We start from the raw sequence: 13291 nt of genomic DNA, 5'->3' as shown, positions 1-13291 counted from the left end.
TTGTAGCAGTCTATCGCTTGTCTCCTCACTTGAATCTCTACTTTCACATTCCTGGAGGCTTGTATTGGAGCTAACACCCCTCCTCTTTGCACCTTTACATAGCCCGTGTGCGCGTGTTCGTGTTTGTGCGAGTGTGTGTGTGTGTGTGTGTGTGTGTGTGTGTGTGTGTGTGAATGTGTGAGAGAGGGAGTGAGAGGGAGATGGTGCTGTCTTCCATGTCTCTGGGTGCCCCCTTGCTGAGCTGTCATCACTCCCTGGCACCGGGCACACATCACAGCTGCAGGGGAACCACTCTGCAGGGAACCTTCGTTTCCATCTGTCTCCAATTCACAGTGGCACCTATTTAGAGCAGCTGAGTGGCGGTGCATGCCACAAGCCACAGGAGAAGGGAGAGGCTGAGTTTGGGGGGGGGGGGGGGGGGGGGGGGGGGGGGGGGGGGTCAGGAGAGGTTTGGGCGTCAATGGATGACATGTTCGAGTTTAGGGCAGAATTTGACAGACATATAATAAATCTGTCTTCTAAGACGTGACCATATTGATACATTAGGGTCCGGTGTTAACACATTCCTGCAGTCGAGTGACTAGTTAAAAACCCATACAGTATTATTTTTAAACATTATTTTCTATTTAAACATTATTTAAACATTCATATCATGAATGACAAAGTGTATGTATATATATATATAAAAATATATATATAAAAGACGACTAAGCCTACCAGTCTCTATTTATTATTGTGAGCACTTATCAGTTCCTGTGTGTGTCCGTGGGTGGTTATGTGTGTCCATTTATGCAGGTGTGTATACATTGTATATTGCTGAACTTGTGTGAGTGTGTGGCTATGCGAGTATGAGAACAGGCTTAATTTAGCAGGTGTGCTTTGACAGTTCTTGAACGAGTGCCAAGTCTGCTGCACAAAGGATAAGAGAGAGCATGCGCTCAACGTGCATCTGTGTGGAGCTCGACGGTGACAGATGGGGACGGTTTAACTTATAGAGTTCTGTTAGGATCTGGAGGTTTTTCACTGACGCTGTCTGTGCCAAACAGGTGTGTATCCTGAAAACACCACAGAAAGAGAAGGTGAACAAGTCTCGGCTGACTCATTTGTCTGGTGTTTCCACTGATATGGGGAATATGCCATGTGCATACTGTGTTTTGTTGTGTTCTCCTTTATGTGGGTCCAAATTTCTTGCAGTTACTCCCTTTTGAAGAGACATTACCCTTGTGTGTTCTCATTTATCCTGTGGGCAACAAATACAGACTCTAGTCGCATCAATATTCTCTGGTGAAGTCGTCCGTGAGTTGTTGTTCAAGCTTGCGAGGAAGGCAGTTAATTGAGGCTGCAGAATAAAAAGCTGTAAGAAATGTTTAGTTTCCAAAGCTGCTTTCAGACACGCACTGGAGTCCGGACGTCGTCCCGAACTTCTCCGGAGGAGCTCTGCACATTCTCCGGAACCTCTCCCGCCAGCCCCCTAGTCAAATCTCCGGAGAATATCCGAGTGAGCCCATGTGACAATACGGCAGGAGAATCTCAGTGAGCGAGTGGTCATGTTGATGACTGTAGACAAAAACACAGCAAACTCCTGAGAATGATGGGGTGCAATTCTGCGGACATTGGCTGGAGTTCCTTTTCTAAAAAACAGCCTAATTCCTCACTGAACCTGTCAGTTCTGGGCATTGCAATATCGTTTTATTTTGCACCATCCAAACATGACATTACATTTACATATTGGACGGATGCTTTTATCCAAAGCAACTTACAACCAGGGGGAAAACACCAAAGCGTCAGTACAGTAGTTACAGTATGCCTAGTTATAGGCATGTTAGGGTGTCAGAGCTCTGAGGAGAGGAGGCGTGCTCGGAAAAGATCAGTTTCAAGCTGTAAGAACGTCTAGTTTTCAAGATGCTCTTGAAGGCAGAGAGGGACGCTGCTGCTCTCATGGCATTTGGTGGCTCCTTCTACCGTCAGGGAACCACAGATGAGAACAGTCTGGACTGTGGTGGCCAAGTGTGCATGGATGGCAATGCCAGACAACGTTCCTTGGAGGAACGCGGTGGCCACGAAAAGGAGCATTAGCCTGTTTGCTTCAAGTAGATGAGTGCAAGTAGATGAGTGCAGACCCAGGAGTCCCCTCTGTAGGCAACCGTGACGTGACTTTAATTTAATTCGGACGGCCGTGGGTCGCCGGTGGAGGTCAACGAGTAGTGGAGTGACACGTGCCCTTTTAAGGTCGATCGTAGGACGAACGCGCTGCCACATTCTGGAACAAACAGAAACATGCCTGGAGACTCCCACAACAATGTCCTTTCTTCATATAGTCTTGCTGAAGGATACAAGAAAGTAATTCCAAACATTACTGGGATAACTCCTGTAATATGGAAGTGGATTTGTTTTTAAATACGTCATATAGGGAAAACCTTTGTTTTGAATGTTACAAAGAGTAAATCTCATCAGTCACAGGAGGCACGTGAAGTATATTCAACTCTTCCACAGTTATTCAACACTTCCTGTGCACGTGTGCATTCAATGAAAAACATGCAGTGGTGATCGCTTAAACTTAAATTACAAGCAGCTCCCTGAACTGTTAACCGATGTGCAGCTTTGCAGCATGTGTGTGGCTCAAAGTGCTTTGAGGACGAGGGAGTTGAATAGTTCAGCCGGTTGGCGGTGACCAGGTGTCTCGCAGGCGGACAAGACGCTTCGCCATATGGCCGCTTCTCGCCAGCAGACGATAGCCGTCCCAACCACTGACTTTCACGTACTTTATTGTTGCTATACAAGGTGAAAAGTTTCATGTGGTGTGCTTACACTAATAAAGGAGAGAAGCTTGTTACGTCCTTGAAAGGAAACTGTCCTTGTACGACCTTAAGACAATAACCTGGTGAGAAAGACAGATTTCTCTGCATTCCCTCTGGATTTCTGATGTACCAACAAAGTTGCAGATTATTTTTGCTGCTCTCCTGCGAGCTGATTGGAGTTTTAAAGGTGTAATGAAGTCCTACTCTGTCCTCCTGCTGGGCTTCGTGTTTGGCGAGGAGCTGCCTGTGTGTCGCTGATAGAGGGATCTCTGTGACACGGCTGCTCCGGCCTGCCGCATCTGGGAGCCAGTTGCCGCAGCCGCCGGGGGGAGATAAGGCGAGGCTCGCGGCTCGCCTGCAACGCACATCCCCCCCCCCCCCCCCTGCCCTGCTCTCCTCTCCTCTCCTCCCCTGCTCCTCCCACCCTCCACCCCTCCTCCCTCCCATCATCCCCATGACCTTATCTCTGGGGAGAAGGCACCACTGGGTCGCTACTGTGATAGCACCTGCCAGAACCAGAGCTGGCCTCTGGTGATTATGGGGGAATCATTATCTCTCTCTCCCCCAAAAACTCATTTTATACCTGCCAGCATCTGAGGGGAGAGGGGCAAAGGAGCAAAGGCTTCTATAACAGGTAACACAGAGAAAAATCCTGTGTGTGTTCGCATGTGCACGCAGAGAGCAGGTTGGAGTACATAGACAAAAACAGGCGCACAAAGACCTCCTGGCTTTTTGCCATGTGGGAATTGAATTTGATGTAAATGTGATAAGATCAAGTTTATATATGATGATTGCTGATCATCCGTTTTTAGCCTGTTACTGGTTTATACCTATGCATATAACCTCTCATTACATCATCATAATCATCATCATCATCAACTACATTACCATGTCAATTTACCAAGGGTTTATTAACTCTCATAAGATCGTCGGCTTCATGTCATGTGATGTGGGGTTCAAGAGAACAAATATTTTTTTAAATCTTAGCATGTGTTCAGTCTCGTCACTTTTGCAAGAACTCTTTGCTCTTTCTGTTCCTTTTTTTTAATCTTTCTTCCCACAATTATTGAATAATTTTAAAACTGCAGACAAATTCCTGTCAGTTTACACCATCCCATCATGTGAGGTTAAAACTTTCCGTCCTTCCTGCCCTCCCACCTGATATGTTCTCATGACGTTCAAAAGTTTTCAGTTTCAGTGTGCTGATTACTGTATATAGTTACAAGACTCTTCCACTGAAATCAAGAAGACTCCATGCCTATATCTGGGAATGCAAATCTTTCATGAAATAAATTCCGCTCATATTGTGTGCACTGTGTGCTTGTAGAAATATCTCTCTCTCTCTCTCTCTCTCTCTCTCTCTCTCTCTCTCTCTCTCTCTCTCCCTCCCGCGACCAAAGACAGAGAAAGCAACATGAGTTTCTCTCACTTCCCCTCTGCTGATGACCATCTGTGTGTTGGTTTCAGCCAGCCACTTGGCACATCTGTGTGCTCACATCCCCTCTCACTTCTGTCATCAGCACACCACTTGCACCAACAAAAATGTGTGTGCGCGTGCGTGCGTGCGTGTTTGTGTGGCAGTCAGGAGTGTCACACCCACACACACAGGCCCTTCCGTCTGATTTAGGGGTTAATGAGTCCTGGGGGGGTCAGAGGTCAAGGAGCTGGTGGTTACAATGTAGCTAGAGTTTCACATGAGAGCCACTCTCAGCTGTCCGGACTTTGTAAAGTTTATTTTGAATCTTTGATGCCAATGTGTGACAACAATGTTTCAGCATATGTTCCCCCCCCCCCCCCATTCATTGGCGATTGCTTCCCGTCACCAACACGGTGAGGCGAATGAACGTCTGTGCAGTGATATGCAGCTTGTGAACTCTTCTACAAAGCAGTTTTGAGTTTCTATCTTTTGATCGAGCAGCTCTCACCTCCCATCATTCCCGCCATATTAAACCCATAGGTTGTTTGGATTAAACAAGGTTTCACAAAGCTACCTGTCCAACACAAAATGGCTGAGAGCCAAGGCAGCTGGTGACGGAAGTCGGTCATTTATCAAGCTAACAAGCTGTTCGTTTACATTAAACCATGATACCCATGGCTCAGGTGAACAATCGTGCATCCCAAAAAATTGGATTGAATTCAAAGTAAAAAAACAAAATGCATGCCAATGAAGAAGATCTGATTAAAAAAAAAAGTTTAACAGTTGGAAAGACAATTGGAAAGACAAAGTATGCACACAAACCCTGATGAACAAATGAGGAGGATTGTTTTATTTTGGTATGAATCAAAGAAAAAGTGTGTTATTATGCCCACTGGGCAAGGTGCACAGAAGCAACGTATCCTGGGAAAGAGAGAAGTGGGGGTTCACTCAGGATGGAGGATGCAGGCGGGGAAGGAGTGGCTGCTGGCCGCAGACACAGCTGGTTCCTGACAGAAGAGGCCCGGGTCCCGCTGCCTGCTGCTATCACCACGGCCAACGCTGCTGCCGGGCCTCCCCAGGGGCTGCAGCCCTGCAACACGCTGAAACGCACACAAACTGTGACACACAAACACACACTTCTCTTTTGGTGCTGCGGTGGCAGGCAGGGCAGGAGGAGGGTTCAGACGAGAGCGCAGCGCCTCAGCCAGAGCCACGAGGCGAAGCTGACCTGCCACAGAGACACACTTATGCACACATGGTCGCCTCACACACACTCTACTAGAAAGGAGAGAGGAGCTGCCGAGGGAGGAAGAAAAGGACAAAAAGAAAAGGCAGCAGAGTTCACCTAAAGGAGACCTCAAAACCTACTTCTAACTGAAGACAAAGATGATCAGTTGTGGGTATTGACATATACAACTATCATGCATTTTACTAATGCACGGTTGCATGCAGACAAACAACCAGAGACAAACAACCAGAGGATTCCAGGAATAATGGAGCAATCAATGTCTTTGATGAGGACATGAAAGGAAGAAGAGGAATCAAGCGATTGGCTGTTTCTCCTCTTTCGCTACTTGGAGCGTCCTTGTCCTTGCTTGGCAGCTCAGTGGGTCATACAGTGTCTCAAAGGCTAAGTTGCTGAAAGATATTAGGAAAACATGGGAAACCTTAAACACGCTTCATGACAGAGAATATTGAGCCGAACACTTCTCTAAATATTTGAGCAGTTTCTGGCACTCACTGTCTTGTGTGTCTGTATTTTTGCCGCACCACAGTTCTTCACACGGAGTGAAGGCCAAGGAAAAAGGGAAAGTTGAGATCTTGGCAGTGGCGATTTGAAAGTTGGAACATGTCTGCGGAGATCCACTTGGAGCGTCGGAAGAATGTTGACCTGAGAGGTGAGACTCCTGCCTCAGCGTTTGCCCCGCGCGTGCCCACGGTCACACTGATCAACCACCGCGAGCTGAGGGACAAACACACTGGCCACCGACTCCAGCGTGGAAGCCTCGATCCCAAACTGGCACCCAGCAGCCGCTACAGATGTGGGGAAGGTAAGAGCTTGCTGTCCTAAAGGACCCGATCTACGAAAAAAAAATCTTCTGGCAGTGTGTTACCTTGACGAGTGATGGAGGGTCCCGCAGCTGTCGGGTCTGCTCATTAAGTTGGAGTGATTGACGGATAATCAGTTTGTGTTGACTTGCGCCGCATGCTGTAAGGGCAACGTGGGGTCCTTTCATCTCGCTAGTAGACCTGTTGTATATCCAGAATTATTACATACATGGACAGAACTTTCTTTTACATTAAACAGGCAGAATCACTACATTGGGATCAAATTGGCCACCAAGTAAAATCTTTACAGTGGCACTGTAAAGGGTATCTTCCTCTGGGCTTCCCCATTCAGCTGTGGGGCACAGAACTATAGTTTCACTGTTCTGCTCCAGTAGCCTCATGGTACACATGCAGGCCATGCGGGTGCATCACAGCGAATAACTGGGAAAACTACTTAAAAGGAAAAAAAAGACGCTTTTTGCAGATGGATGAGGGATATTTGAAAGACATCCAGGAAAACAGAAAGCAAAGGAACAAAAAAAGGTAATTGATTCTTAAAGCGCTGAAAACACTGAAGTATTGCCTTTAGGTGAAAATGAAAACCTTCACTTAAATCAGCAGCAGTGTTCGAGGAGAGAGATGCATTAAGAAGCAGACATTAAAGGCCCTAATTTTATAGACTTTAAATATGTAGAAACTGTAAGCCAGAGCGAGGACTAATACCCAACGTAGTGAATTACCTACAGCGCCCGCCGTCTCTCGGCTGTAATGAGCTTTGTGAACGTTGAAGTGATAAGGCCTCTATAATTAGGCTTAGTCATAAGCATCCTCCCTGTAATTCTCTGATAAAAACCCAGTAGAACTCTGGTGTCGGTGCTCCAGACCGTTCGTCTCACACACACACACACACACACACACACACACACACACACACACACCCACACACACACACACACACACACACACACACACAGCTGCATAAACTAAAGAAATCAAAATGTGTCATTGTGAAATGTAAACACTGCACTTTGTCTTAAGTAGTTCACCTGATGTAGATGTAGTTGTGTGTGTGTGTGTGTGTGTGTGTGTGTGAGAGAGAGAGAGAGAGAGAGAGAGAGAGAGAGAGAGAGAGAGAGAGAGAGAGGGGCATGTATAGTCCAGAAATATGTTTACACTGTATTAAGGAGCAGTAGTTGTGTGAATGTGTCTGTGCACGTGCGTGCGTGTGTTTGTGTGTGTGTGTGTGTGTGTGTGTGTGTGTGTGTGCGAGGTGTTGTGAGCTGCAGCATAGGCTTCCTGTGAGGGAGCAGATGTCGCAGAGCTCAGGCACAGCTGCGACTGGCGATAACCACGGTGGCAAGAATATGTCGGCACGCTGGCTCTTCTCCCTGGGTCTTATCAGCCGCACACAGCACACACACACACACACACACACACACACACACACACACACACACACACATAGACACACAGAGACACTCTACAATAAGGAAATAAGTAACAGCCACCCAGCGCTGGCATATCCTCACAGCAGGCCCAGATAGAGGAAGGAAGGCAATGAGAAAGATGGAGAGAGGAAAGAAAAAGGAGCAAGGACTAAATCAAGGGACTTTGATGGAAAAGGTGCAGTGAATCCCGAACAAAGCCTCGGCTCATGTCTGCTCTATCATACACTTCATAATTTTTTGCCAATCCTAATCCTCTATAGCTATGAATAGGCTATGCTTTACAGCCCTCTCCCACAAAAAGAGGCATGACACCAGCAATAACTTTAATATAACTACATGAGTCCTTTACTTTGTGGCGTTACCGATCTCGATTGTGCTTTTGACACTTTGGTAAGGTTTCGCAATCATGCAAATCTGTTGTGAATGAGAGGTTTAAGTAATTCCCATACTTACTGTAGTTTATTGCACACACAGCAGTTTCAGAGTTAGCACATGAGTTCACCTTTTTTTATCTCCTTCCTCAAAAATGATTTATCTTGCAATTTTCTGCCATGTCACCACATCTCAGCTGTTAAGATGCTGAACAATGTCATCGCCGACGTTACAAAAGTTCGACTTGTTTAGCAATTATATTTTAAAACCTTTCTGTAATTTCGAAATGGTCTCTTCTATTTATTTTTTTTAAAGATGCATTGCTTAATGATTACGTCACTGCATCTTTTGGCACAGATACAAGATGATGATGATGATAATGCAAGAAGAGAGAGAGAGAAGTACAGAGTAAATAGTAAATGGAAAAAAAAATGTGAAGGGCATGTGTGGGAGGACAGGCAAGGTGGTGATGATAGGTGTGTGTGTGTGTGTGTGTGTGTGTGTGTGTGTGTGTGTGTGTGTGTGTGTGAGAGAGAGAGAGAGAGAGAGAGAGAGGGAGAGAGAGCAGTTATCCTCTGTATTTCCTCAGCACCAGCTTTGTGGTTTCTATGAGGAACAGATGTTCACAACTTGATACAGTGCCTCATCTCCCCCTACTCACTATCTCCAATGCCAGCACCACCAACTGTCTCACAGTGCACACACAAACACACACGCACGCACACACACAAAGAGCAGTGACTTTCTCATGTGGATGCGTGGCGACGTATTCACCTGTGTACTGCGGACTTTTTACTGTCCATTTCCCTCCGTGCTCTGGCTGCATATCCTGTTCTTGTGTCAACACTTGATGTAATCAGGTGCAACTTCCTCCTCTGTTCAGCTTGCTCTTCTCTCGCTCAGCTGTGTGACTCTGTTTTCACTGCTCTTACTCACACTGGACAAAGGAGAGGAATAATCTGTAACTACATGAATGCAAACACTCGTCATTGTCTACATTCAGCGGGCACTTTATTACAAACACCCTTCTAACGCCCGGTTGTTCTTCTCTTTGCTCTTGATGTTGGAGAATGCTCCTTAAAAATTCTGCTCCACGTTGACATGATTTTTTTCCCAGCTTCAGGCTGTGAATTTCCTGTTTTTTTTTTATTGGATTCCGATCTGATGACTCGGGAGGCCACACTGACAGGTCGTTGTGTTCACTGAATCAGTTTGAGATGACTTTTGCTTTGTGCTGTGCTGCATTATCACTGTGGAAGAAGCCATTAGAAGATGGAGAACCGAGGCCACAAAGGGATGCACACGGTCAGCAATGATGCTCAGATAGGCTGTGGCATTCAAACGATGATTGATCGGTATTAAAGGGCCCAAAGTGTGTGATGAAAACATTCACCACACCATCATCACCACCATCACAGACCTAACAGTTTGGGTCCATGGACTCATGCTGTTGATACCAATTTGTTCTTGTTGTTTCTGAAGTTCAAACCCTTAAGCATATGTAAAAAAAAAAAAGTTAAATTGTGTTAAGGCATTGCAATGGCTCGTACTTTGAAAAGTGCATGGAATGAAACATAGCCAGACATACTATAGCAATGCATTGTGTAGTGCTTTTATTACAGCAGCTCGGTGGCAGTCAAGTATTTCAAGGGACGTTGTTCTTTCCAAAGAAACATGAATTGAATTTTGAATTCCCATCATGTCTGGATGATTCGAACAACTTGCACTTTGCTGCTCAATTGCAAACAAAATGTCAGCGGGTCTATGGGTGCAATTTGTAAAAAGCAGCATTCCGACGTGCGTGCTTGAGTGGGTGGGTCAATGATCCGTTACACCACGCCACATAAGAGAAAGTCTCTCTCTCTCTCTCTGTCTCTGTCTCATCCTCTTTCATAACATAATGGCCCAGCTTGAGGACTTACAGTACACACATTAAAGATGTTAACGTAAACTGGGAGAACAAAAGCCTATTGAGCACGAACACAGAACAAAACAGTGTTTAAATATCAAATCCCCGCACTCAGGGAGGATGCACTCGAAGAAAAAGGGAAATTTCTCAACATTTCGATCAGCGCTTCAATCAGCATCAACACACAACTCAGTTTCTATTTTTTTTAATGTTTTGACTGAGTGGGATGTTCTCTTTGCCCTTTCTTAACTATACTGGCGTATTTAATGGCAAGTCCGCGAGAGTGCTGTCTGTTCAATGTGCAGGAGCGGGAGGAGAGAAGAGGATAGGAGAATTGAGAAGAGCGCATGAACACAATGGGTCTAGCATTCCTTTCACTCGGCTCACGGCCTTATCTCCTTTCAACACACGAGCCTGTGACTGCCACTATAGGAAAGGATTTACATTATGTGTGTGTGTGTGTGTGTGTGTGTGTGTGTGTGTGTGTGTGTGTGTCTGTGGAGGAAATGCTGCAAACTTTCTCTCTGGCTTTGACTCTGACATGCACACACACAGAAATATTCATTTCCATACCAGCACAATGACCAAACGCAGTTCTCGTACCTCAGAGAGTGCTCAACCGTCCAGGAGATGCTGTCAACATAATAGAGTCCGGTGCAGGGTGGGGGGTGTGTGTGTTGGTGAGCTGACCATGGGAGCCGACAGAGAGATAGAGGAGTGAAAGAAAGAGGAGACAAAGCTGTTTTCGTCATTAATGCCATCAAAGGGACTTCCAGTCGCAGTATTATGGCACAGAGAGTTCATCGAGGCGCGCTCCCACCTTGTGTGTGTGCGTTTCATTGTGCAGTTTATCAGGCCGGCCACATGGAGTGTCAGCGCTAACCCAGTGACCGCTCAACAAAAGGCCAAATTAAGAGGAGTGAGAGGCTGTCGTACAGGGAGGCTGACAGGTTGACTGACGCTATTCCCGAGGAGAATAGCATCCTGTCAATCTTGGAGCTGTCACCTTGACAGGAGTCCTTTCTTTGGATGCAACCCCCTTCGCCAACCTCTCTGTCACTCAAGGCCACACACACACACACACACACACACACACACACACACACACACAGACACACAGACACACACATACTCGCACACCTCTTCCCTTTTCAGTATTCTGCAAGTGAGCAACTTACAGTAAGATCCTTAGGAGACACACACACACACACACACACACACACACACACACACACACACACCTATTCCCTTGTCAGTATTCTGCAAGTGAGCCACCTACAGTAAGATCCTAAGGAGACACACACACACACACACACATACACATGGACCCACCTAGGGCAATAACTCTGAAAGAGAGAAAAAGAAATATAGAGAGTGAATTTCATTAACACTCCATCCATCTCCTTGACAACTGTACTTCCACCATGCTACACTACACACCCTGCTTCTGATAGACCCAGTCTGTAATGGCCTGTGCAGCTGTTTATGTATGTAAAGTTGGTGTATTTCACTGTGCGTCTGTGCGCCTGTGTTTGTGTGTGTGACCATGTTTACAGCACCAGCAGCTTTATATTCAATTGACATATTGAGCTTTCAGCAAAAGCTCTGGCTCGGGACCCTAAGTTACGCGAAGTCATTCCCTCCCATGGGCCATGATGCAGGAATCTCTTACGTTCCAACGAAAGCGAACCGGGGGTTTCCCCCGTTTGATCGACTGTTCACATTATTTAATCAGTGCAGGAGCATTTAAAAAAAAAATCTTTTAAAGGTCCTCGCAGCTCCATAAGAAGGCCGCGCTTGTGTTCGAGGCTGGCGAGGCTGTGGGGACTGGAGTCGGGGCGGAGCAGCTGTCTGTGTGTACTTTACAAGCTGGTTCTGTTTGTTCTGTAGACACAGGAGGGGTCAGGACGGTGTCAGCTTTGTCTTCTGTCCCCCTCCATGGTTATGTGTGCGTGCGTGTGTGCATGTGTGTGTGTGTGTGTGTGTGTGTGTGTGTGTGTGTGTGTCCGCCAGAGGGAGAAAGAGGGCAGGTGGGTGGGGCAGGGGGACCAACAGACCAGTGTGGACAGGTGGAGCATTCTCACTATAGATGAAGCAGATGTACCTGTCTCTCTCTCTCTCTCTCTCTCTCTCTCTCTCTCTCTCTCTGTGTGTGTGTGTGTGTGTGTGTGTGTGTTTGTGTCTGTGTATTTAAATCTGCCTCTTGTATACCTTACTGTTTGGTAGTGATGGACATTAATAAACATCACTGGACTGCACCAAAGTCAGCCAAAAGTCTATATTTCCTCTGTGATGGAGCAGAAATCCCCAAATACATGAATTCACTAATTGATTGACCCAAATTTAACCTACAACAATTCTTAAAAGCAACTCATTGTTTCAAAAACAATCACTTTATTTCCCGTCTTCTGCTTTCATAACATTGTTAATTTTAACACCTTTCGCGTCTGGATGACTGCTCCCTCTCGCCTCTATCCTGGCATTTTATAGATTAAAATATTCATTAATTAGACAAAAAAATATTGACGGATTAATTGTTGAAGAAATCATTGTAAATATAATGTGCACAGAGGGAAAACACTGGGCTTCAGTATAATCAAAACATCCATAACCATCATATAAAACGTACAGGGCGATTAAAAAAATTGTAATAATTATTGTGATGACAGCACTACTAATTTACAGGACAAATGCTGTCTTTCATCTATTCATATCTATCTCCACATCGCTCCACATGAGACAAAGACAACTTCATACATTTTACAAGCTATTTACTGGTGAGCGTTCACATTGAGACATTATTTTCCATTAATTATTGCCGTTGTATTGTTTTTTCGTTGTTGTTGTTTTGTTCACGTGTTAAATAAAGTAAATAGAGCCTGCAGTCTAATGGTGCTTCCATTGTGCCCTCCCCCTGTTGTCCTCGTCGCCCTGATATGAGGAAACAGCGCCCCCCGTGGGCAGACGACGGGACTGACTGTAAGACTGTTACATTTCAGGGAGATCTTTGCTTTTTGATTCGACTGGTTTCGGTATCTGAACTTAGTGGACGGGGTAAAATTAGACACATTGCAAAAACGTACATTTGCAGAGTTTATATCATGAACATGGGACGTTTTTGAAATGCATTTCATAGGAGAATTTTTTTTTTTTTGCCAAGTGTAACCAAATATAACAAATTATTAGTTCTCAGGCAGGTATCTTTCTCTGATATAGAGAATAAGTGCGTTTAGCCTCAAATGGCTTCATAATAATAATATAGTATATGATGATAATGATATATAATAATAGTGTGTAT

General features: G+C 45.5%; 1 protein-coding gene and 1 long non-coding RNA gene across 9 annotated transcripts in view; one reads left to right on the top strand and one right to left on the bottom strand.

Moving 5' to 3' along the window:
- Window positions 1-5044: 5044 nt before the first annotated feature.
- On the bottom strand, window positions 5045-7603 carry LOC118302056. 3 transcript variants are annotated; one of them, XR_007030559.1, is made up of 3 exons: window positions 7009-7603; window positions 6330-6465; window positions 5045-6249 (listed from the first exon to the last, which is right to left on the bottom strand). It is a non-coding gene; the product is annotated as an uncharacterized LOC118302056 (long non-coding RNA). The 3 variants fall into 3 exon arrangements; XR_007030558.1 differs by having other exon boundaries at window positions 7005-7601; XR_007030557.1 differs by having other exon boundaries at window positions 6330-7603.
- cbfa2t3 (CBFA2/RUNX1 partner transcriptional co-repressor 3) overlaps window positions 5470-13291 on the top strand; it is a 41570-nt gene continuing 33748 nt past the window's right edge. For 4 of the 6 annotated variants that reach the window (XM_035627869.2, XM_035627862.2, XM_035627865.2 and 1 more), the window contains exon 1: window positions 6058-6266. In XM_035627869.2, coding sequence (XP_035483762.1) covers window positions 6065-6266 — 202 coding nt within the window. In that variant the 5' untranslated portion in view covers window positions 6058-6064. Of the gene's footprint in view, window positions 5612-5990; window positions 6267-7776; window positions 7888-13291 lie in introns of those variants that run through there. The other 2 variants (XM_035627861.2, XM_035627867.2) reach the window with 2 other exon arrangements.

The sequence above is a fragment of the Scophthalmus maximus genome, chromosome 4 (genome assembly GCF_022379125.1).
Source record: "Scophthalmus maximus strain ysfricsl-2021 chromosome 4, ASM2237912v1, whole genome shotgun sequence".
Lineage (NCBI taxonomy): Eukaryota > Metazoa > Chordata > Actinopteri > Pleuronectiformes > Scophthalmidae > Scophthalmus > Scophthalmus maximus.
This window is presented reverse-complemented; position numbering and strand designations above follow the sequence as displayed.